We start from the raw sequence: 21,504 nt of genomic DNA on the forward strand, positions 1-21,504 counted from the left end.
GGAGTAACAAAACTCATGTAACTTAGTTACTTATTTAAAATACAAAATTTGAGTAACTATATTTCATCATTTATATTTTAATGGGTGGTAATCATGGGCAATTATTGCAAACAACAATTGGTGCATTTCAGACTGACAGTCTGCAAAAGCATCTTAACATACAGTTGTGCTCACAAGTATACAAGAAAAATAAGAGGGATCATAAAAATAGAATTTTACTTTTATTTGACTGCATTTATACAAATTTCCACATTACAAAATGTACATTCCCCTGAATCTTACCTGCCTGTCATTACCTGGATCATCCACTACTGTTTTCATATTTCATGTTAAATCATTTGTTCAGGTAACTGTGACTTTTTATCTCACAATTCAGACTTTTTAAAATGAGAATTGAGAGATATACACTCGCAATTGCGAGTTATAATATCCAATTGTGAGGGGTGAAAAAGACTGCCGGTTTGTTTTAGCCTACAGGATTGCGACTTTCTGACTTTATAACACGGGTTTATCAATCAATTTTGACTTTATAACTTGCAAGTTATCAAGTTTAAAATTGCAAGTTTAAATCTTACAATTCTGAGAAAAAACGTCACCATTTTAAGACGCAGACTCGCAATTACGCAATTGTGGGATGAAAGTCACAATTACCTTCATTTTTATATATTAGTTGCAGAAACAAGTTTCAATGAAACTCAGTTCATTACGAGTGTTTTGAACTGGATGATGTGTACATTTCTTATTTTGTTTAAAGATTATATTTTTTTAATTTAGTACTGCCCTTCAGAAGTACTGCCCTTTTAGTACTGCCCTTAACTTTTTGGGATAAATGTTTCCCAGCAGACAAAATAAGTACAATTTAACCTATTCATCCAGTTCAAACAGTTTACAGTCCCCAGATCTTTATGCATTGTGTTGCCTTCTTGAGCATCAATATTTTTTTTTTTAATAAGATTGTCTGCATTTTTTGCTTTAAGAAATATTGTGGAAATCTGATGTTGTTAAAAATAATATACAGAGGAAAACCAAGTCTTGTGTTTGGTGTTACATACCTTATTAGTATTCCAATGTATTTAGTATTGTTACAAAACTTAATCTAACTAAAATATTGAATCTAACTATTTAGTAACTGTAATCAAACTAAATTACAGATTCATTACAAATTACTGTTTAAAGCATATATTTTATAATCTGTAGCGAAATACATTTTAAAAGTAACCTTCCCAAACCTGCGCACCACGGTATTACCAGGTGCTTCATAGAATGTCAACCAAAACCCCTTATTAATACTTTTTTATAAGTAAATATATAATCAATATCACAATAAAAGAAACTTGCATAATTTAAAAACAACTAAACACTTAAGCAAAACATTGAGTAACCAACACAGTCATTTACTATGACCTTACCTGCTTATTTTCCTGAGTGCAGGAAGCCAGTTCATTAAAAACCGCTGTATCGTGCTTTGCTCATCGTTGTTTGCCTATCATCACACTGTAAGCAGCCACCCATAAATTAATGCTACAGAACCATAGCCTTCGAATACAAAACATACATTACAGATGCAGAACCTCAAACTCCACATCGCTACGTGACTGTTAAGCTCGGTTTTGCTTGCGGCCACAGTTTATCTATTAGAGTCTTATTTAGCGAGATTACATAAATCTAACCCTGCATCTACTAATTACAAAGATTCATGTGAGATTCAGGGAGAGGAGTTAAAAGCTGTGGAGAACACAAGTAAAAGGACCCTTCATGTTTCAGGGCTGTGGTGGGGTTTCTCCTGTAAGATGTGGATTTTTTTCACTGCCAAAATGAAATGCTGTGGTTTCTGGGCAACCTAAGGGATGTCATCAGAGTGCACTTTATAGTGATATACCTCGCCTATTATACCTTTCCTGTACCCCCTTAAAGATTGTTTGTTTGTTTGCGAGTGCCAAGCAAGGATGAAATTGCAAAGGAACTGAGCTAGGTTCCCTCTTGCTCTCCAATTAAATTCAGGCGGTTAGAGGAAAGCGACTAAAGCGGGTTTGGTTTTTTTTTTGTGGAGTGTGGAGGTTCCCTAAAGTGTTATCAGCTAGATTTTTTTCCCCTCCATAGTGGTCTGAACCTTTTCTGGTATCTTTGTTGCAGAAATTACGTTAAATGGCTTATTTTTGGCAAGGGACGTTTTAATTTGGCAATGACTTGAAGTACATAGCAACTCCAAAGCTTATCAACAGCTGTGTTTTTCCAATGTGTAAAATCCTCATAATTGTGGGTTGGTCACGTTTTAAATCTTCCACGTAACCATGTATCAAAAATTGCAAAACCACTACTATTAGTGGTTTTAGCATGGCTGTATAACAAGGATGGAACAGTCCTTCTGAATCCATGTTACACATGGATTTAATTGTTTGCCTGTCACCTTAGTTACAAGTCGTTTTAAGTTTGAAAAAAAGCAGCGTCAATCACCAAGACGTTTTTGCATTTAAAACCAGCAGCATGTTTTATTAACTAGGTTGCAAGGCAACTTGGATGAAACAAACTTAGCTCGACAGTAATGTTCGCATATTTGTTATTTATTATTGGCTTAACTATAAATACGAGCATAAATCGCCGCGAAGAATGGCATTTTACATTTCTGCCTCACCCCAGTGCGTTTACAAAGTCAACCGTGCAACCTCAAGGGCTGTTGGTGGCTTTTGTTGAATCTAGTTTGATGTTTGGTTAGAGTATCTGGCAAAACTCTTCACTCAGTCGAACGGCTTTGATGTGTTGAAGTTCAGTGAAGCACGTGCTTTTTGGAAATCCATAAATAGAAGCCGAGTGGTCGCTTAAGGATAGAGTTGTAAACCACAGCAATAATTTGGCTTTTTGCTTTAGGTTTGGGATGCTTGTTCAGATGCCCTGATTACATTTGATAAGGAGAATCTGCAGGACGAGATGGCGTACATCGTTGAGAACGACGTCATTGTGGCCGCCCTCACCAAACAGCTGCAGACTCTCTCTGGTAACGGACACATTTGATGTTTGATATATGGATCCATTTATGTGTTTGTTTTTGTAATCACTGCTTTACACACTCAACTTTGATCATTACATGATGATATATCCTTGATCGTTGCTTTTGCTGCGCTCTTCCCATGTTTCTCCCTGTAGGAGCCTGTGCTGAAGTAGGCTCCCTGTTAATTAGTTTTAGGGATGGCTTGGCAAATGATGTCACCACAAGCCATTCCTTCCTGTCTTGGCAAAATGTTTATTTATACTCGTACTCCTTTTGAACGTCTTTCTTCTTATGTTTTTTCCCCTAAAGATTCCACTTCTTTGGACACATGCATGTTTTTCCTGCTATTTCGATCATCCAGCACATTGCTTTTGGTGGGGGTTTGAAGCCCCACGAGAATTGCCACCCTGTTTGGACACGTGCAGTGGTCTATTGACCCATTTAAAGAAACCACATTCCTTTCCAGCCGTAGCATCTCGCTCGCTCGGGGTGCCCGAGCACGGACAGCGTTTTACTGTAACATTTTGTTGTTGTAATTAACTAAACCATTCCAAGGCTCTGCATTTGGCTTTTCCATGCCATGCTCTGTAAAACTGCATATTTTTAAAAACAGTCCTTTTTTAAAACGCGTCTTACGTTAAACAGATGTGTGGTAGCACGTGCGTGTTCACGTGTTTGTCAAATTGGTGTTTTTTAACGGCCTTCTATTTCTGTACTAGATGAAAAGTACACGCATCAGCCAACTGTTTTTTCCAATGCGTTACTTTGCCTTCAAATCAGCTTGAAGCCAATATTTCTCACCCGTGTTGTGTGCAAGAACTAGTGTTCAATTTCGTGGACAGAAAGGTCTCCAAGTCTGAAACGTAGGCGTAATTCTGGATCTTTTCATGTGCTAGACCGCCAGTGATTCTAAGAAAAGTGGATTTTCTGCTTCCTTTACTTTTGTTCGATGTTGTGTGCAGGATATTGGCAGCTGGTCACATGTCTTGCATGGTCTGCTTGTAGATAAACACCATTAGTCAGATGTGGGTGACTTGCCAAAGCCATCAAGAAAATTGTCCATGTTAGCAGGCCTCAACCAGAGAAAGGAAAACAACTTCGTGTTTTATGAGGCGGTTTGATGAGCCTTAATTTTTTGACTTTGTCACAGCCAAACCATGTTTGTTTGGATTTTTTCCAATTTCTGGAACTGAACAAGATTTGGAATAATGCTCTTTCTGTTGCATTTAATGTGTAATGAGGATATTTTGGCGTGATTATCATTCATCTCTCAACCAGACCAAATTGAAGTGCAGTACCGAACAAAAGTGGTGAAATACACCTGGCCCCATCCTTACCATGTTTCTGAGTCCGTCCCTTGGGTTCAGGTGACTCTAGCGAATGGAAAGACTCTCCACACCAAACTGTTGGTATGTAGAGCATATCCAGTCAGTGTTTCATTTGGTATTACAAACAGAGCGGTGCTCGGCTAAATAAGCAAAACCTCCGAATTCTGAATGTAGGTGTGATTGGCTCTTTCAGATTGGTGCCGATGGGCCTAACTCAATGGTGCGGAGAGAGGCGGGCATCCCCACAGTCAAATGGAATTACGATCAGTCAGCAGTTGTCGCTGTTCTGCATTTGTCTGAGGTATTACAATCCTCCATTTTGAAGTTCAAAACATATCGCGTCTCACTGTGTGCTTGTCAGATTATTTGAATATTTTAATTCACTCAGAAACATCATATTACGGAAGAAAAATGAACTTGCATTGTTGTTTTTCAGCCCACAGAAAATAACGTGGCCTGGCAGAGGTTCCTCCCAACCGGCCCCATTGCGATGCTTCCCGTGAGCTGAACTTATGTGTTTATTTTACTTGTAAATGATGTCAGTTGTGCTTGATTTTGTTTTATTGGCTTGTCATGATATCGCTTAGTGGTCAAATGGAAAATGCATTTCATGCCTAGACGTGGTGTATGTGTCTGCATTGCAGTTGTCAGACACAGAGAGCTCGCTGGTTTGGTCCACCAGTCATCAGCACGCTGAAGAACTTCTACAGCTGGATGAGGAGAGCTTTGTGGATGCCATTAACTCTGCATTTGTGAGTAAACGCAGACACTGTTGCCACACTTGTGGTTCACCTCCTTAAACTGAACACCTTTCCAGTGCTGTGCTATTGCAGTATTTCTCTACAAAAGTTAATTTCCGTATGTAGAATAACGTAATGAAGCAGTGGTTTTTGATTGAAATGTCATGTCATATCTCTGCTCTGCATTCTCTTCATTTCGGCTGAATGCCCTCAAACTGACCCTCACACCCCCTTTTTTTTGTTTCCATCAAAGAAACTCCTCTTTTCCCAAGCTGGCTATTTTTACTGGCCTTACTGGTCACAGGCCTTTGCATCTGAGTCACGCTTGCCATCAAAACTGGTTTGCTAATTAAGCCCAGGGTTTGCCAGCGTTGGTCATTACTCCACGGAATGTTTTTTCTGCAGACCAAACTCAAATTTGTGGCCTGGTCAGCATTTTACTTTAATTAGGCATGCTTTTTGCATCTCTGCTAAGATGCCTTGTCTTTTAAGACAGCTTTGAGTGAACAAAAGGAAGAAGGTATAGTTTACATCTGGATGTCAAGATGATGTTGTTAAATGAAAATTGTGTCATAATTTACTTGCCTTCATGTCATTCAAATATGACATGACTGACTTTTTTTTTAAATTGCGGTGTTCCCCTGAAGGATGTTTACGCAGTTCTTTCCCATACAATAAAAAGCAGCAGTGACCAGAGTCTGTCATGATCCAAGAAGGACAAAAAGCACCATAAAATTGTCATTTGAAGTAGCCCATACAACTCGTGTACTCTGTTCCAAGTCAGCAGTAGTTCTCAACCTTTTTGACTCGAAGGCCTCCCATTGTCCAACGCAATATTCAAAGTCTGCCTGGGGTAAGATATTTTCCCCACTATTTTGCTATAATTATGAAAGGACTGAAGTTGAGAGTGTAGATATAATAATTAAAAACAATCAATTTAGTGAGTACAGTAAATTTTAACATTTTTGTTTTAAATAGTGTATAGTTTGTATAATATTAATCTTTAAAATAATAATCTAGTAATTTTAAATCATTTGAAGTTATCCTGTGGCCCCCTCAAAAGTTTACTAAGGTCCCCTTGTAGTATACTGCTCTAAAGCTATAAGGAACAGGCTTTTTTAAGATTTTATGTGAAAATCTTTCCCTTCTGCTCATGTGACTCATAGGAAATGTGATGATTCTGGTTCCAAATTCATTTCTGGTTCTTTTACCATTCCATTAGCAAATTGTTCATTTTGAGGCAGAAATTTAGCAGTTTTTTGGAAAACAATTCCTACTGCCATTTACTGCAGCCTGTCAAATAATGAGATGAGAGCACTTCAGTGGGAAAGTAAAAACTAATTTATTTATTTTACTGAAATTCAACAAAATTAAAAAAATGGGAATTTTTCAGGAATAGGGCTTTAATATGAATAATTTCTCAAACCTACTTGGATTAGTGCACATGACTTGTATGGACTACTTTTATGGTGCTGTCTTTTAGTTATTGTTTGAGAAGGATAGGAGCATATTTTGTTCTAGAACTTGGATATACAATAACAACATATAACAACTTGGGTTGTCCTTGTCCTCTTTAATCCGGATGACATGGCGTCCCAGTTTTCCAAAAAGAACTTCAAATTTGTATTCGGCTGACCACAGAACAGTTTTCCACTTTGCCACAGTCCCTTTTAAATGAGCTTTAGCCCAGAGAAAACGCCTGCTCTTCTGGATCATGTTTAGATATGGCTTCTTTTTTGACCTATAGTGTTTAGCTGGCAACAGTGAATGGCACGGTGGATTGTGTTCACCGACAATGTTTTCTGGAAGTGTTCCTGAGCCCATGTTGTGATTTCCATTACAGTAGCATTCCTGTATGTGATGCAGTGCCGTCTAAAGGCCCGAAGATCACGGGCATCCAGTATGGTTTTCTAGCCTTGACCCTTACGCACAGAGATTGTTCCAGATTCTCTGAATGTTTGGATGATATTATGCACTGTAGATGATGATAACTTCAAACAACTGCAATTTTTCTCTAAGAAACTCCTTTCTGATAGTGCTCCACTATTTTTTGCCGCAGCATTTAGAGAATTGGTGATCCTCTGCCCATCTTGACTTCTATGAGACACTTCCACTCTGAGAGGCTCTTTTTTTATACCCAAATCATGTTGCCAATTGACCTAATAAGCTGTTCCTTATATGCATAATTAATTTTTCTGGCCTCTTATTGGTACCTGTCCCAACTTTTTTGGAATGTGTAGCTCTCATGAAATCCAAAATAGTCAATATCTGGCATGGCATTTCAAAATGTCTCGCATTCAACATTTGATATGTTATCTATATTCTATTGTGAATAAAATATACGTTTGAGATTTGTAAATTATTGCATTCCTTTTTATTCACACTTTGTACAGTGTCCCAACTTTTTGGGAGTCCGGTTTGTACTTTGGCTCATCTTTCCATTAAGTTTGAGCTTAACAAATATATTATAAATATAGATTATTGCACACATCATTCCTCTGTTTCCATTGATACTGGTGTTCTTTTACTTTCTCCAGTGGAGTAATGAGAACCATTCTGAGCTGGTGGAGACGGCCGGCTCTCTGTTTCGGACAGCCCTATCTGTCCTGATGCCTGACAGCGGCTCTGCACGTCAGCTTCCACCTAGCGTTGCAGGCATTGGCCCAAAGAGCCGGGTTATGTTCCCTCTAGGCCTGGGTCATGCCACTGAATACATCCGCCACAGAGTGGCCCTCATTGGGTATGTTCACTAAGTTATCTAAATTTAATCTTGAGCATTTGTTATTCAGAATTTAAAGGGGACATAACACACAGTTACTGCCAATCTCATGTTAATCTTAAGTACTTATAGAGTACTATTGTATCCTTCATATCTCCGAAGAGTGTTTAATTTTATCATGTTTATAAAAAGAAAGATGCGCTGTACCGATTCTTTCAGAAAATATTGAAACTTCTGGTGGCATGCCGTGGGCGGAGCTAAATAGTCACGTTTGTGTTCTTTACATTATATGCACCTATGCGCCAACATTTAGTACAGACATATGATGCCGTTTTACCTACCGCCTGCAGTTCCGATTCATGACCGGGATATTTTATCGGTAGGACAGCTCCATCTTTCAGTCTGCAAATCCAGCATCAAACTGCCGGGAACAAACAAACACACTTGCATAACTCAGTTGCTGCCCCGGAAAAACAAACTGCATCCACTGTTCCCTTAACACTGGGTTCTTTGAGAACCTGAACAAGGTTATCTTTCCCTCACAACCAAAAAACACTCTTTTTTGGTGAGTTTGTGGTCTAAAATCAATCCAGCTGCAGTCATTTCCGTCGCTAATCAGATCCATCCTTGTAATTAGCTCCACATCCGAGCAGTTACAACAGAGAGTGTTTTTCTTAGAGATATTACATGGCATGTAAGGTAATATAGAGGGTTTCACAACAAAATTCACAATTTTCACATTCACAACACAATGAAATAATTTTAGGAAATTACAAATGTCCTGTCATGTTTCTTCTCTATGTTTTCTGATCTTTCTAATTTCAGAGATGCTGCACATAGAGTCCATCCTTTAGCAGGCCAAGGTGCCAATCTAGGCTTTGGTGATGTGGCTTATCTCACACAAGTTCTTAGCCAAGCAGCATTTAATGGAAAAGACCTTGGTAAGTGTTCCCAATATCAGAAGGAGTCAAGTCTAATGTAAATGTACACTGGATTCCTACTTATGTGACAATGTTCAAATATTCAAAAATACACCTTGAATATGTTTCTCTAATAAAGATCATTAGATGAAATCATCTAATGTGATTTTTAGAAAAGCATAATCAAGTTCAGAAACTCATAAATTATATTGTGAAGAACTGCCTCATGTTGAAGAAACGTGACAAAGAAACATGAAGACCTTTTGTTGGTCTGCTCTATGTATATTTAGATCTTATTTCATATCTGCAGTATCATACTTTTGGTTCAGTAGAGCCCAGTGGAGCTATCTGTGGTTTTTCATAAGTTCTTTTCCATTTCCTTATATTGGGGGTGATCTTTAGTAAAAAGAACTGGTTGTCCTGTTTACAGTGTTTTTGCTGGTCATTCCTGCCAAGAACTGCTCATAAATTTCTTTGTAGCCACAAATGGAAATATTATGAGGAATCGTTGACATCAGTTTCTCAGAAAATGAAATATGTAAAAATAAGAGCAGTAACTATATTCTATATTCATCCATATGATAAACATTTTATTTTAAACAGGAAAATCTCCAGAATGGCAAGTACCACTTTGTTAACAGAAAGGTCAACTTTTTAACTCTTTCCCCATCAGCGTTTCAGTCACCGCCATCTTTTTTTGATAATTTTCACAACATTTTCATGGCCCCAGAATATTTTGTTGTGAGAATATCTGAACATGCAATATATCAAAAGAAAGAAAAGCTTCTTATTCTAACTAAATAATTTTTATTTTATCAACATTTGCATGTGGGTAAGTTTCATAAGAAAGCAACATTTTAAGCAAAAAGCTGAAAAAAAAATCAAGTTTTTGTCAGACTACATCCAGACCGGATTCAGAATGATGATCAAAACATAGATTGTTTAAAACCCCCACAGCTTCACAGTCCTATACCACTTCCTGGGTCCATGTTTCATCCAGTAACATAATACAGTTTTGAGTAATATGCTGTTAAATGTTTATTATTGTTATTTTGCATATACTTATGTTGTCGCTTGTTTCTGCTTCTTTCAATCTTTTGATCAAAAAACACGGAAAGATAAGAAATTTCTGTCAATGGTGGGAAAAGAGTTAAATTTTTTTACTTCAAATGCAAATTGTTTAACCACTGATCCTTTAACTGTAGGAGCCATGCAGCACCTGTTGGAGTTTGAGACTGAACGTCAGCGACACAATCTTCCCATGATGGCAGCCATTGACCTCATGAAGAGGATGTATTCCTCTAATGCCGCCCCTGTGGTTCTACTGAGAACCTTTGGTCTTCAGGCTACCAACGCACTGCCACCACTTAAAGTATGATCACGTCTATTATTCTTCCCACAAATCTGTCAAAATATCCACATTTTATTTTTATTTCTTGCTCTAAAATTATTGGACAATTTGTTCCCTTCTTCCATCGTATTCCTTTGGATCTTGTTGTTTTCTTCAGCTCTGTGGCAGTCCTCTCGTGCTCTCGTTCCTTTCTGTCATCTGTGCCTCTCTCTTTGCTCTGTTGTTCTTCCAGCTTGAGCCTTTTTTTCACCTCTACAACTTTGGCTCCTCTTTCACTCTTCCTCTGACTTCTTCCCCTTTCTAACCCCATCCCCCCAGCTTGTCCTCTGATTACATGCCTTTCTACTCTTATCCGTGCCTGTAATTTACATGGTCAGGAGCTACTACTATGCCTATGTTTAGCCCTAAATTTACTGTTACCGAAAGTGTGTGGGTGGGGTTGCAGGGCTGTGCATGGTGGTGTTGGCTTGTGTTTTCACACTCCTTTTATTATAGGCCACTCTTATGAAATGGCTTCATTCCTTTACTAAGCGATTCCAACCAGAGGGCCTGTAACTTGTCTTAAGCCTTGAGGGATTTCTCCCACATTCTGTGATTTTTCTATTATAGACGTTACAGCCTAGTGTATGTGGACTTGTTGTGTGTCACCCTTCATTATCAAAAGTGGGAAGACCTGCATTTCCCTCATTAAGATGATGAAACATCACTTGTGGTTTATGAATGTTACTTTCCTGAATGTCACTGACCTGTAGTTATTTTTTTCTTGTACCCACAGGAGCAGATCATGGCTTATGCCAGCAAGTAAAACACTAGATTGGATATCTACACTGGATATTTGCTGGATCTCTGTTATGAAGATTCTGTTAATTGAATGTATAAGTGTAAATTTAATAAATTATATTGTATTCCTCTATGTGGGAAACATTTTTATGCCATTGATTCCAATTACCCATATGAAAATGTATATATAAAATATAAGATGCAAGTCCTGCTGCTCTGCCTTTGCTAATAGAGCATGTACTACCATGTTTCTCAGACTGTTACTTGCATAAAAAAGGTCTATAATGTTATTAAAGTTGAAGTTGAAGGATAAATAAAGACCCGTTTTTAAAATAATTATGTAATGACAAGGATAATCATGCTTTCTTTGTGAGAATGTTTAGACTGTTCAAACATAGGCCTACAAGTCAGAAACTTAAAACATCTGCTAGAAATTGTTATTATGAAGAACATCATTTTTTTTCTATATGCAATATCACTTCTTGGTTGGTAATGAGATTTGAGAGCCATGACATTAACTTTTTGCCCTCATGTATTCTAAATGAATTATTAAACTTTTTCTCAACATTTGTAGGGCTTGTAAAACAGAACTCTGGTATTTGTAAAAAAGTATGAAAAAAGTGTTTCGTAATAAACCTACATTTTGACAAGGATTCTAATGTCCTATGTCATAATCTACGAATATCATTAAATAAAGTTCACATTAGCAACCGTTTACTTAACTATTAACTATGGTTGCCCAGAAGTGCACAACACAATAAAATTTAAAAAGCAAACATAAATTCACATGTCAACGAAATCAAGCCACAACACAATGAAATCAAGCGAGAGGCCGCTCACTAAAGGGCCACAACACTATCCCTCCACCCCATTGGAGCTCAAGAGAGGAGGAGCTGAAGGTCATTTAAATGAGTAGCACTTGAATCAAGCCACAACACAACGGAAATGCTCCCAACCACTTGGAGTGCGGTAAATTTAAGTTTTCATTGCACTGTTCTATAGATTCAGCAGTCTAAGGATATAAAGATATAAATACTACAATCAGTTTATATAACCATTGTATATAGACATGAATTAGTAATTCAAAATCACCTATATGCATTATAGCTGCATATACTCGAGAATGATTTGACCCGCTATCACGGTGCATGACGCCTAAGGGGACATCTGCCATGTGGTTGAAAGTTATATATTTTGTATTAATTAAAATAACTTAACATTTCATGTAAAAATTCCAAAGTTGTGTTGTGCTCTACTGAGTGAAACTTTTAAATTTGAACATGTGTTAAAATTTATTTAAAAATGGTTTTAATAAATACAAATTACGTTTCAACCACATGGTGGAATTGGCGTAAGAAGTTCTCTTAGGCGTCATAAGCTGTGGTAGTGGATCAAAGCATTCTCAAGTATAAATATACAGCTATAATGCATGTAGGTGGTTTTGAATTCATATATGTCGATATATAATAGTTACATACTGTTAAAATTGGTATTTATAACTTTGTAAGATTGCCGAATCTATAGAAAAATAGCAAGGAAAACTATCTTTACTGCTCTCCGAGTCCCCCCATAGTGGTCGGGCTTATTTTCGTTGTGTCTTGAATTCGTTGTGTTGTGAACTTATGTTTGCTTTTTAAATGTCGTTGTATTGTGCACTACTGGGCCACCGTAACTAACCCTATGATCTCGCGACAATTCACGACAATTCACGAGTTATCTTCATGGCACGAATTTGAATCGCCTACAGTAAACGCTGTTTTTAGATGAGTAGATGAGATAGGGAACTTTCGATTTTGTTCAACAAGGAGACCATTCATCTCATTCTGAGAAGGTAAGCAACAGTCTATGAAATGTTTCGTGTTATCTGTAGTTTATAAATGATTAAGTTTGTAGGGTTTTATTCATTTTTTATTCATACATGACAATATCACTTACACAACACGGAATTGGAAAGCATATTTATAGCATTTGCTGTAGAGAATACCTCTAATAATGGCAAGGCAGTACATGATAATCTCATATCATAAATTGAACTATGACACAATTGTTAAAAAAAAAAAAAAAAAAAAAATGATGCAGTATATACAGTCGTAGAAAAACTACATATAACAGTATACTGGAGCTGCTTTAAAGAAGCTGATGGATTAAGAAATGCAACAATGCCACACTGCATATTCAGAAAGTATCCATGTAATAAATATTTGTACAATAATTCACAAAACACACTTAACATGATACTGCCAAGTGAGCAAAGGTTCTGACACTGATCTTAAATCTGTCAGGAGTATGCACCTATCATCTGACATAAACTCACAGATGCTCGATTAAACCTGATCATCTGTACATACACACAACAGCAACGTTTTAACGCTGTTCCACATAATAACCCCCTAAAACCATACACAATAACTAAAGTTTAAAGACATAAATGAGGTTGAAGGTACTCTAAACTCTGTTTGCATGTTGGTGTAAAAATAACTACATTTTAAATACAGTAATGAATAATTTCTACTTTAATAACCTCTGACCGGTAGTCATTATATTAATATTAATAAGATCTAGCCATGTAAGCATTTATATACTTTTTGAATTTAAAAATGCCTGCAGTGCAAGTGTATTAAACTGCATGCCATTCAGTGTTAAAAACCATGGCTGGTTAGACCTTAGATAAAAAAAAGCACCTATAGAATTTCACCAAAAGTGACATCTATCTGAAAATGTTCCACCTCAACTCTACAACTCACCAATGGAGACCTCCTTATCATTCAAACAGATGTGTAAATCCATGCATTATTCATTAATACTTAAAACAGCATTCATGTGCCCATGTAAAGTTATTATATTTGATTGTCCAATCATCCCCAGTTTAACATTCTACAACATAGACCGATGGCTGTAGCTCTATACCGGCTACGTTAAAGTGTTACGTGCTAGAGGAAGAGGCACTATATGGAAATTTCAATATAATTCACCATAACCTAAAATAGCACTAAACTACACAAGCACTACTAATAACTGATTACTGTAGAAGAAACTACACTAATCAAAGCAATGTTTTTACATGATGTATCCCACTGCACAATATCCTGCACAACAGCATGAATCAAGAGCTTTAAATGGGTCTAAGACAACAGCTGAAAAAATGTAAACATACAGTAGAAATAGCAGACTGGTCTGGCCATCTTTACAAAAATATAGTGATTTCTTTGTGAACAGTTCTCTGGGTGTCTAGTTGGTTAGGGAGGAGAGCGTTGTGATACAGGGCTGCAGTGCAGGACAGATTTGAAACTCACTAAGAGTTATAAGGGAGGAAGAAGGGGAGAGATTGTTTGACCAGGTGAGGTTTTCCCCTGTGCTCCCCCTCATGCTGGTATCCACAAGACTGCAGGATTTAATGAATGTTGAGGTTGTGGAAATGATCGAAGATGGCACCGAGTGCCCAGCTTGTCTCCACGTTATTCACCTTTTTGGTAAGCTGTAAAGAAAAGTAGATCATTAATCTAAATGGGAGACTAAAACTGCCTAAATTGTGCTGCCAAGGAATGTTAATTTAGGCTCTTGGCAATTGAACTATGTACACTCCTATGAATCCGTTCACGTTTTACAGAGTTTCACTTTCTTAAATATAATATTTCGGACTCACCTGCAGAACAGTGGTATCCTTGAAGCCGAATCCCTCTTTCAGCAGGCATGTGATGTAGGTCATGTCCATGCACAAAAAGGGGCTGATCGGTCGGTATTTAGTCATCTTGTTGCACACTTGATTAAGAAAAAGAAATGAACTATAATTAGCTGTGCTTGCTGTGGGAAGCTCTTGCTCATACTTATAGTTAAGGATTTGAACAAACCTTTAAGCCTTAGTATTAAACCTTGACGCATTTCTCATCCCACACTTTTTGTGTGTTTTACCTCAAATTGGGTGGCTCGTTAGGAAACGTAGTGTCAATCACCTAGCAACCACCCAGAACACCCTAGCACTAAGGATTACTTTGAAAACCTTTGCAACTGCATGGCAATGAGTTTTGCACGGACAAGCATCATTTACACTTTATATCTCGGTATAGAATTGGGCAATAAAAATACAAGACTAAAAGACTCCCACTATCTAGTTAGACAGACTGTTGATTGTCAGGCTACAGTGTCTCAGAGTCTAGGGAAAATTACGTAAAGACATTGAGGCACCAGCTCTGTGTTTGCTACAACCGTCTGGCACGTCTCTGTGAAACAGGTCTTCCCAATGTTTTGTTTTTCCTCAAGCTGACAAGGTGATTTGTGAAAGTTTGGGAAGAGGGGAAGAAAGTACAAAAGATGATTTTTATACACGTGCCCTAACCATGACGGGGGCCAAGCAATACCAAGTGTTCCCACACAGGCTGTGACATTAAGTCTTGCCTTTCCTCCAGTTAGATATTGGGCATTAGGTGTTGTCTCACGGTCAGGGAGGAGGGAGTACCCACAGAGCTGCTGCCATTGGGATAACCAACGTGCCAAATGTGGTTCATCGAGACCATGCGACAGTGTCAGCGTACAAATAAATGCCTTACATAAGACGCCAACTTATTCCCCCAAGTGATAAATCTTCTCTGTGGACATTTACTGTTTGACACAATCTACCAAGTGAGCCATATTCCATGAATCAGTTTCAGGTCTCAAACTGACGTATGCGTCACATTCTGTACAAGAACTCACAACATAATCCTCTACTCAAAGGGCATGGAAAAGCTGAGATAGCGGGTTGGAGAGTTACAAAAGAAGGTGAACACACGCAGGCAGAAGTATTTGTGTGGGAGAGGCGCAACCTATGTTTATGTGGTGGCAGAGCTATCATTTTGTGAAGCCAGTGTGATTGTCGAGAACCTCAAATGCAAATAAGCACCAAGGGTTTATGTTTGTGCAATGTGTGCGGCAGGACTTTGACCTGAGTGTTCTTTGGAGATTGGGAGAATTTCCAATGTCTTACCTTCTTTGGCTCTCTTTTTGAAATCCCTGACTTCCACCGTACCGCCACGAGATCCGTCTGAAAGATTGAGACAATATATGTTTGTTGAGCATAATTTATAAAGATAAAGCATTTGTATACATTCCATAGCATTGAGCACTCACCAATAAGACCAGACTCCACAGCTCTGTCATAGTAATAGGAGAAGGCATAGAAGATGCTGCTTCCCTTGACCTCAAAGGGCTGGTGCACAATCCCTTTCACCACTCGCATCACCTCTTGGTAGCACAACTTGTACCCTGCGTAACCTGGAAATAAAAGACCAAATGTGTTTATACTCCTGTTTTTGAGAGCTTGTAAACTGCAGCAGTTTTACCTCACTGCCATTTATCATAAATCTAACTTTGTCCTGTCTCACATAGTCAGACTTTAGACTATGAGTATCAAGTCTGGTGGTCCACGTTGCAGTTTTTTCTGAAGAATGCACATTTGGACAGCAAGTCAGTCTTACAGTGTGAAACATCCAATCACAGTTTGTTTGTTTTTTATTCTGTGCTAGGGTATATTTGCTTAGCGGTGTTAGTCCCATATACCTTGTTAACAGAACTTCACTTCAGTTGGACACCCTGAATCTGTGTGGAAACAGATTAGTATCTGTGTAGAAACTTCTCTCTCAGCAACTATTAGTCTTTGAGAGGAAGGCAAAATATCTGAGGTATCTTGAATGAAGAGTGTTCATTTCAAGAAGAATGCCTCTTGAGAACATATGAGCTCAGTTTGAGGGTTTGCCACAAATTCTCCTGGGAAAGATTTCCTCACAGGAAGCTCCAAATAGGGAGCTTTCATATGACCTGGAGCTAACTGGTTTGTTAGGTCTACCAGTTGGAAACCAAATGGACTGCTTAACAAGGCCTATCATAACATGTGAATCTGCACCACAACATTACTGAAGGAAGGAATGGGCAGGCTAAATGCCAAGCCCGTAACTAATCTAGTTTCTTTTTTATATGCCTGTGAAAGTGTTGAATCAAGAGTGTTGAGTGAACTGACTATTTTCTCTCCGCTTAAATACAATGTTTGTTTTAGTATTTCTGTGGAGGCAGAAATGACACTAAATACAGAGGAAAAAACCCAGAGAAGTTAACTGAAGTAAAATCGAATTAATTTTAAAGTCTGTTTTATTCTTCAATTGAAGCTTGAAGTCAATGTGAGCGTGTCATTTTTGTGTGAAACAGGATATTAAACAAAAAAATGGACTAGATGTCTATTGTAAGACTTTATCTATTGAAAATTGATTGGGAAAAGTACTCTCTATTCAACTTTGTAATACTACAATGAATTGATGACAATATTACTAGCAGTATTCAAAAAGTACATTGATTTCATTCTAACTTTAATTTATTCTATTCTCAGGTCACTCACCATCTGGAGTTCCACCGATTTTGTAGGTGAGTCCACCAAAGCTCCAGTCTTCTCTGTATTTTTTGGGCAAACAAGAACTTCTGAAAACTTTCCAGTCAAGACCTGAAGGATGAATGTTGTGAGAAAATATAATAATCATCAATTATAAAACATTAAGTAAACAAACAAACAAACAAACAAAAACTATAAAAATGTATTTATTATTATTATTATTATTATTATTATTATTCATTACCATCAGCACCAAGAGCACCAAGAGTTGCCAGTCTGCCAGCAATTAGTCCATTTCCAAGGTAACTGCAAATGGGAAAAAAGTAAAAAATTATGGCATATTGTCAGTCGTTGTCTGAAAAGGAACAAAATAACTGTTGTTTCGTCAAGTTCTCTGACCTGTGAGTATACAGCGCATAAGTGTTGTTAAACATATTGATTTTGGCAATGTAGTCTGGAGGAGCAGACAGCACTGTTTTCTGTTAAAGAGAATAGGGTCAATGTAAGACAGTGTCATACTAAAACATACTAGCCAGAATGTCAACTTTTGTCTTATTGTTATACCTTTAATTTAGGAAGGAAAGTAATCTGGGTTGAACCTCCACCCAAATCCAGGATCCCAACAGTTTTCCTTGTTTTAGTATACAAATGACCTGCAATACAAAGGTATGATAAACTTGTGTTAAATTAACTTTAATATCAGTCATATAAATCCATGAAAAACATATTTTTTAACAATACTTTACCTGTGAGGAAGTTGACTGTAACCCACGCCAAGACCCCTGAAAGAGAGAGAATCAATGCTATTAAGATGCAGAATTTGAAATCTAAATATCAAGTTTCAACTCTAAAAATGATGGTAAACACCCCTCTGGCGTTATTTTACATGTGAAACCTTTTGATAACTCTGACACCTGCAAGTGGTTTTTGATTTATTCGGTACATACAGTAATGAATGTTTATCATTAATGTCCTCATAGAAAGTATACTGTACATCTTATATTGGGACCATCAAAGACCAACCCAGGTAATTAAACACGTCTGAGATGTGAAATTAGTCACACCTCATAAAACCACAGGACAAGTATGTCAGTGTCTAAGTTTGCATGAAACGAATGTCAACTTAAATTAAAAATGTGGAGGATTATTTTATATTGAGCGTGGGAGGCTTCCAGACAAGGTTTAATCCAGACAGCTATATTAAATACTCAGGTCGCTATCACAAAAACAGACACAGGAAAGCTGGGGTAAAGGGATGTTTCAAAGTCTGTGCATTGCATCATGGGTTTATTTTACATTTGTGCTTCATTATCTTGGATAGGTTAAAGAGAGAAATGTAATAGTACCTTCATTGGTGCCATTCATGATGGTGACGCTGTTGTTTGGCACAAAGAAAGGAGAGTCGTCAAAAATTTCTTTGACCTATGGACACAAACCAGAATTTACATGTATTAACAATAGTGGACAATTTCAACTCTAAAATGTATGGGTTTATGACTAATGTTTTCCTCTATAATGTACACCATAAAAAAATAAAGAAACCATTTGGTTGTTACAACATAAAAATTCATGCCGGCTCTTTTTATCTGGAGGCAACTGGAAGTGCACTGAATCAATCTTGGGCAAAATTGTCTGAAACTGGGCAAGCTAGAAACCACAAGTGCGGCTGGTGCGGTGGCGTTGAATACGATAATTCAAAAGGCATTCGGGTTCCTTCAACTCCAGACAGCCTCAGAACAGCTGCTTTTGCACACTATTGGTTTCTCTTCTCTCTTACGTTTCCTGTCTTTCTTTCTTTCTTTCTTTCTTTCTTTCTTTCTTTCTTTCTTTCTTTCTCTCTCTCGGTCTCACACACAACGTGGTTTGCATCCCTTTGGGATGGTTGGTATCTCTACCAAATTGTCTGAGAAAGAGAGGAAGCCTTACCTCATCCAACAAGGCTTTGGCTTTTTCTTGAGGCAGCAGGCGCAAGCCGGCAGTGGCTTTCAGAACCACAGGTGTCTGTATCCATTCCTCTTTGGGAATCGTCTTCTTTGCCACCTTCAGCAGCTGCCTAATGGTTTCTCCACCCTAGCATATGAAGAATATGTACATATTATTGCAAATACACCACAATTCCTCAAAGTTAAGACAAAGGAACCATCCTAGCCCTGTTCTATAACAGTAGTATGATCTATAAACAGCTGAACTGGCATCTCTTTTTTTCTATCAGCAACAAGGTCTTTCAATGGAGAGCAGAATTATTAACCATTTCAATGTCCTTGGCTCATGACTACATGGTTAAGGATGGGAAGAAAAGCCATCAGTAAAATACTGGCATAAAGCAGAATGTTTTTTATTAGAATATCCGGACCCACTTTAAATTAGGTGGCCTTAACTACTATTGATACTAACATTTACATTAATCATTTGATACAATGCACTTATTGTGGGCATACATGTTTTACAATATGAAATACAATATGAACCCAAGTTCTTTAATAATACATATGCAAAAAACAGAAGGTTTTTTTTGTTTCCTTGGTTAAAAAATGCTTTCTCCATCTGCACTGCACAGACAAGACTGGAAAAAGTCAAAGCCATTAGAATGTTATGGAAACAACATGTTCCCTGATATTATAAGAAAGTTAGTGGCTTACCACGTCAGGCTTATCCGCATACGCTGACAGTCCAGGCTTCACGGCATGGTACATCTCATGGTCAAGCACTGGAAGCTCCACTGTGGGACACAGAGACAGACAGAAATGTCATAGGGGACCGTTGAAGACGTATGCTATTAGAAAGGTGCACATTAGCAATGGACTGTGGGCAACTTGACTCCATCTCTTAAAAGGTTATTGTGCATGAGCAAAGACATTTGGTCATTGTATGTTTACCACAAATGGCGACCACCAAGATTTTTCCAGACAGGCAAATTAAGAGTTTCTCAAGGCTCTGAGTTTACCTCATCAGGAGTGATGCCATGTCTCCATTTGATGGGTATTTTGGAGAACCGATTACTGCATTATCAGCTCAAACCCATAATCTTAAACATATTGCTCAGGGTTACGATTTATTAAATGAAACTGCAGCTGCTTATTACCCATCATTCTCCATCCCTCTTTACTATTTCCACCCCTGTGTTTCTGTTTGCCTTCACACCATGCAACGAATGAACCACGGCAAACACGGACACAGTAAGCAGAGGTGCTATGAGCCACAGAGGGATGCAGTAAGAAGGAAATGGGAGCGAGGGAGCGAGAGAGAGAGAGAGAGAGAGAGAGAGAGAGAGAGAGAGAGAGACGAAGAGGGCAGCCGTTCACAGAGTGCAAGGCGGGACTCTTCAAGATCATTCTGAGTTCATGGTCTAAGCTACACCGAAGCATGGATGTGAGTCAGGACAATCAACACATCTGGAGAGGAAAATATTGAAATTCTAGCTACCAGAGGAGCACGTAAGTAACCTAGGGATCTGCAGAGCTCATTTAGTGTGCAAAAAGAGGAAATGGAGAGACTTACCTGGGTCCTTTTGAATGAACCTGTAAATGTGGATACGGGTGCCGGTGCTGCCAGCATCGAACATGATCCCATAAAAGGTGCGACTGAAGTTGACCGGGCGAGGGGCCACTGCTTCCGTCACCACAGGTACCTCTGGAGGAAGCTGATTGTCCATGTTGGCAGGGTGATTGAAAGCACGGTAGCGGTTGTACATATGGTGGTTGAAATATGTTGCCTCTGCCAGAAAGTACCCAGCAAAAAGCCACATGGACACCACCGTCAAGAGCAACATCTGCTGAGACATGGTTTCTTTCTCCCACGCCGACACTACAAACAGCTGAAGGCTTGACTGGCGGTTTCTTGAAAAGTGACTCAAGAGTTTTTATGGAGGAGGATGTGTTTGCTGTTTTTGCCCGGTCTTGTTAAGAGAAAAGTCTTGAGGGTGTACAGATGAAGCAAAAGTCTACAGAAAAGATGAAGATGGGAAGAAAGAGAAGATGGAGAGAGCCAGAAAGAGAGGGTGAACACAGAGACACACTCGGGACTGGTCGGTCATCTGTTTACAGTATATAAAGACATAAGTGCTTGGCAGGGGGCCATGCCAAACAACGGCATCAACCAATCCTGAGCCTCTCCATAGCAAGCCCTCTGAAATCCATCCTCCACCATCCCCTCCCCTTACTTATAAAAATGGACATGGAATACCTGCTAAAGAGTGTCATTTCTTTCTCGTCAATTAAATGCAAGGCGTTCAAATTGGCAATACCCTCTCATACCCACCCCCATCATCTGAAGTGGCTTAGATGCTGCTCAAATGTCTTCAGAAGAACAAAAGAGAGTATATATTAAGA

General features: G+C 38.3%; 2 protein-coding genes and 1 long non-coding RNA gene across 5 annotated transcripts in view; 2 read left to right on the forward strand and 1 right to left on the reverse strand.

Moving 5' to 3' along the window:
- coq6 (coenzyme Q6 monooxygenase) overlaps nucleotides 1-11,160 on the forward strand; it is a 48,134-nt gene extending 36,974 nt beyond the window's left edge. For all 3 annotated transcript variants that reach the window (XM_067455055.1, XM_067455054.1, XM_067455053.1), the window contains exons 4-12: nucleotides 2,866-2,992; nucleotides 4,265-4,395; nucleotides 4,508-4,615; nucleotides 4,751-4,813; nucleotides 4,959-5,066; nucleotides 7,592-7,794; nucleotides 8,599-8,714; nucleotides 9,899-10,065; nucleotides 10,820-11,160. In XM_067455055.1, coding sequence (XP_067311156.1) covers nucleotides 2,866-2,992; nucleotides 4,265-4,395; nucleotides 4,508-4,615; nucleotides 4,751-4,813; nucleotides 4,959-5,066; nucleotides 7,592-7,794; nucleotides 8,599-8,714; nucleotides 9,899-10,065; nucleotides 10,820-10,849 — 1,053 coding nt within the window. In that variant the 3' untranslated portion in view covers nucleotides 10,850-11,160. The remainder of the gene's footprint in view (nucleotides 1-2,865; nucleotides 2,993-4,264; nucleotides 4,396-4,507; nucleotides 4,616-4,750; nucleotides 4,814-4,958; nucleotides 5,067-7,591; nucleotides 7,795-8,598; nucleotides 8,715-9,898; nucleotides 10,066-10,819) is intronic.
- A 1,374-nt stretch (nucleotides 11,161-12,534) lies between these two features.
- On the forward strand, nucleotides 12,535-18,633 carry LOC137091006 (uncharacterized). The gene is made up of 4 exons (XR_010908007.1): nucleotides 12,535-12,655; nucleotides 17,177-17,211; nucleotides 17,752-17,842; nucleotides 18,498-18,633. It is a non-coding gene; the product is annotated as an uncharacterized lncRNA (long non-coding RNA).
- Nucleotides 12,949-21,294, reverse strand: entpd5a (ectonucleoside triphosphate diphosphohydrolase 5a). Its single transcript, XM_067455063.1, has 13 exons — nucleotides 20,675-21,294; nucleotides 19,816-19,895; nucleotides 19,103-19,246; nucleotides 18,523-18,598; nucleotides 17,923-17,958; nucleotides 17,741-17,829; nucleotides 17,576-17,655; nucleotides 17,421-17,482; nucleotides 17,186-17,287; nucleotides 15,928-16,071; nucleotides 15,785-15,841; nucleotides 14,468-14,583; nucleotides 12,949-14,299 (listed from the first exon to the last, which is right to left on the reverse strand). The coding sequence occupies exons 1-13, from the start codon at nucleotides 20,955-20,957 to the stop codon at nucleotides 14,216-14,218; spliced, it is 1,353 nt and encodes a 450-aa protein (XP_067311164.1). The 5' UTR covers nucleotides 20,958-21,294; the 3' UTR covers nucleotides 12,949-14,215.
- Nucleotides 21,295-21,504: the final 210 nt, after the last annotated feature.

The sequence above is a fragment of the Pseudorasbora parva genome, chromosome 10, assembly GCF_024679245.1.
Source record: "Pseudorasbora parva isolate DD20220531a chromosome 10, ASM2467924v1, whole genome shotgun sequence".
NCBI lineage: Eukaryota > Metazoa > Chordata > Actinopteri > Cypriniformes > Gobionidae > Pseudorasbora > Pseudorasbora parva.

Coding starts and splice junctions, on each gene's coding strand:
- entpd5a (XM_067455063.1), bottom strand. CDS start 20,957: ATGTCTCAGCAGATGTTGCTCTTGACGGTGGTGTCCATGTGGCTTTTT. Junction 17,288..17,420: donor TGGTGCTCTTGGTGCTGATG/GTAATGAATAAT, acceptor TTCATCCTTCAG/GTCTTGACTGGAAAGTTTTC. Junction 14,584..15,784: donor CAAAAAGAGAGCCAAAGAAG/GTAAGACATTGG, acceptor TTCTTAATCAAG/TGTGCAACAAGATGACTAAA.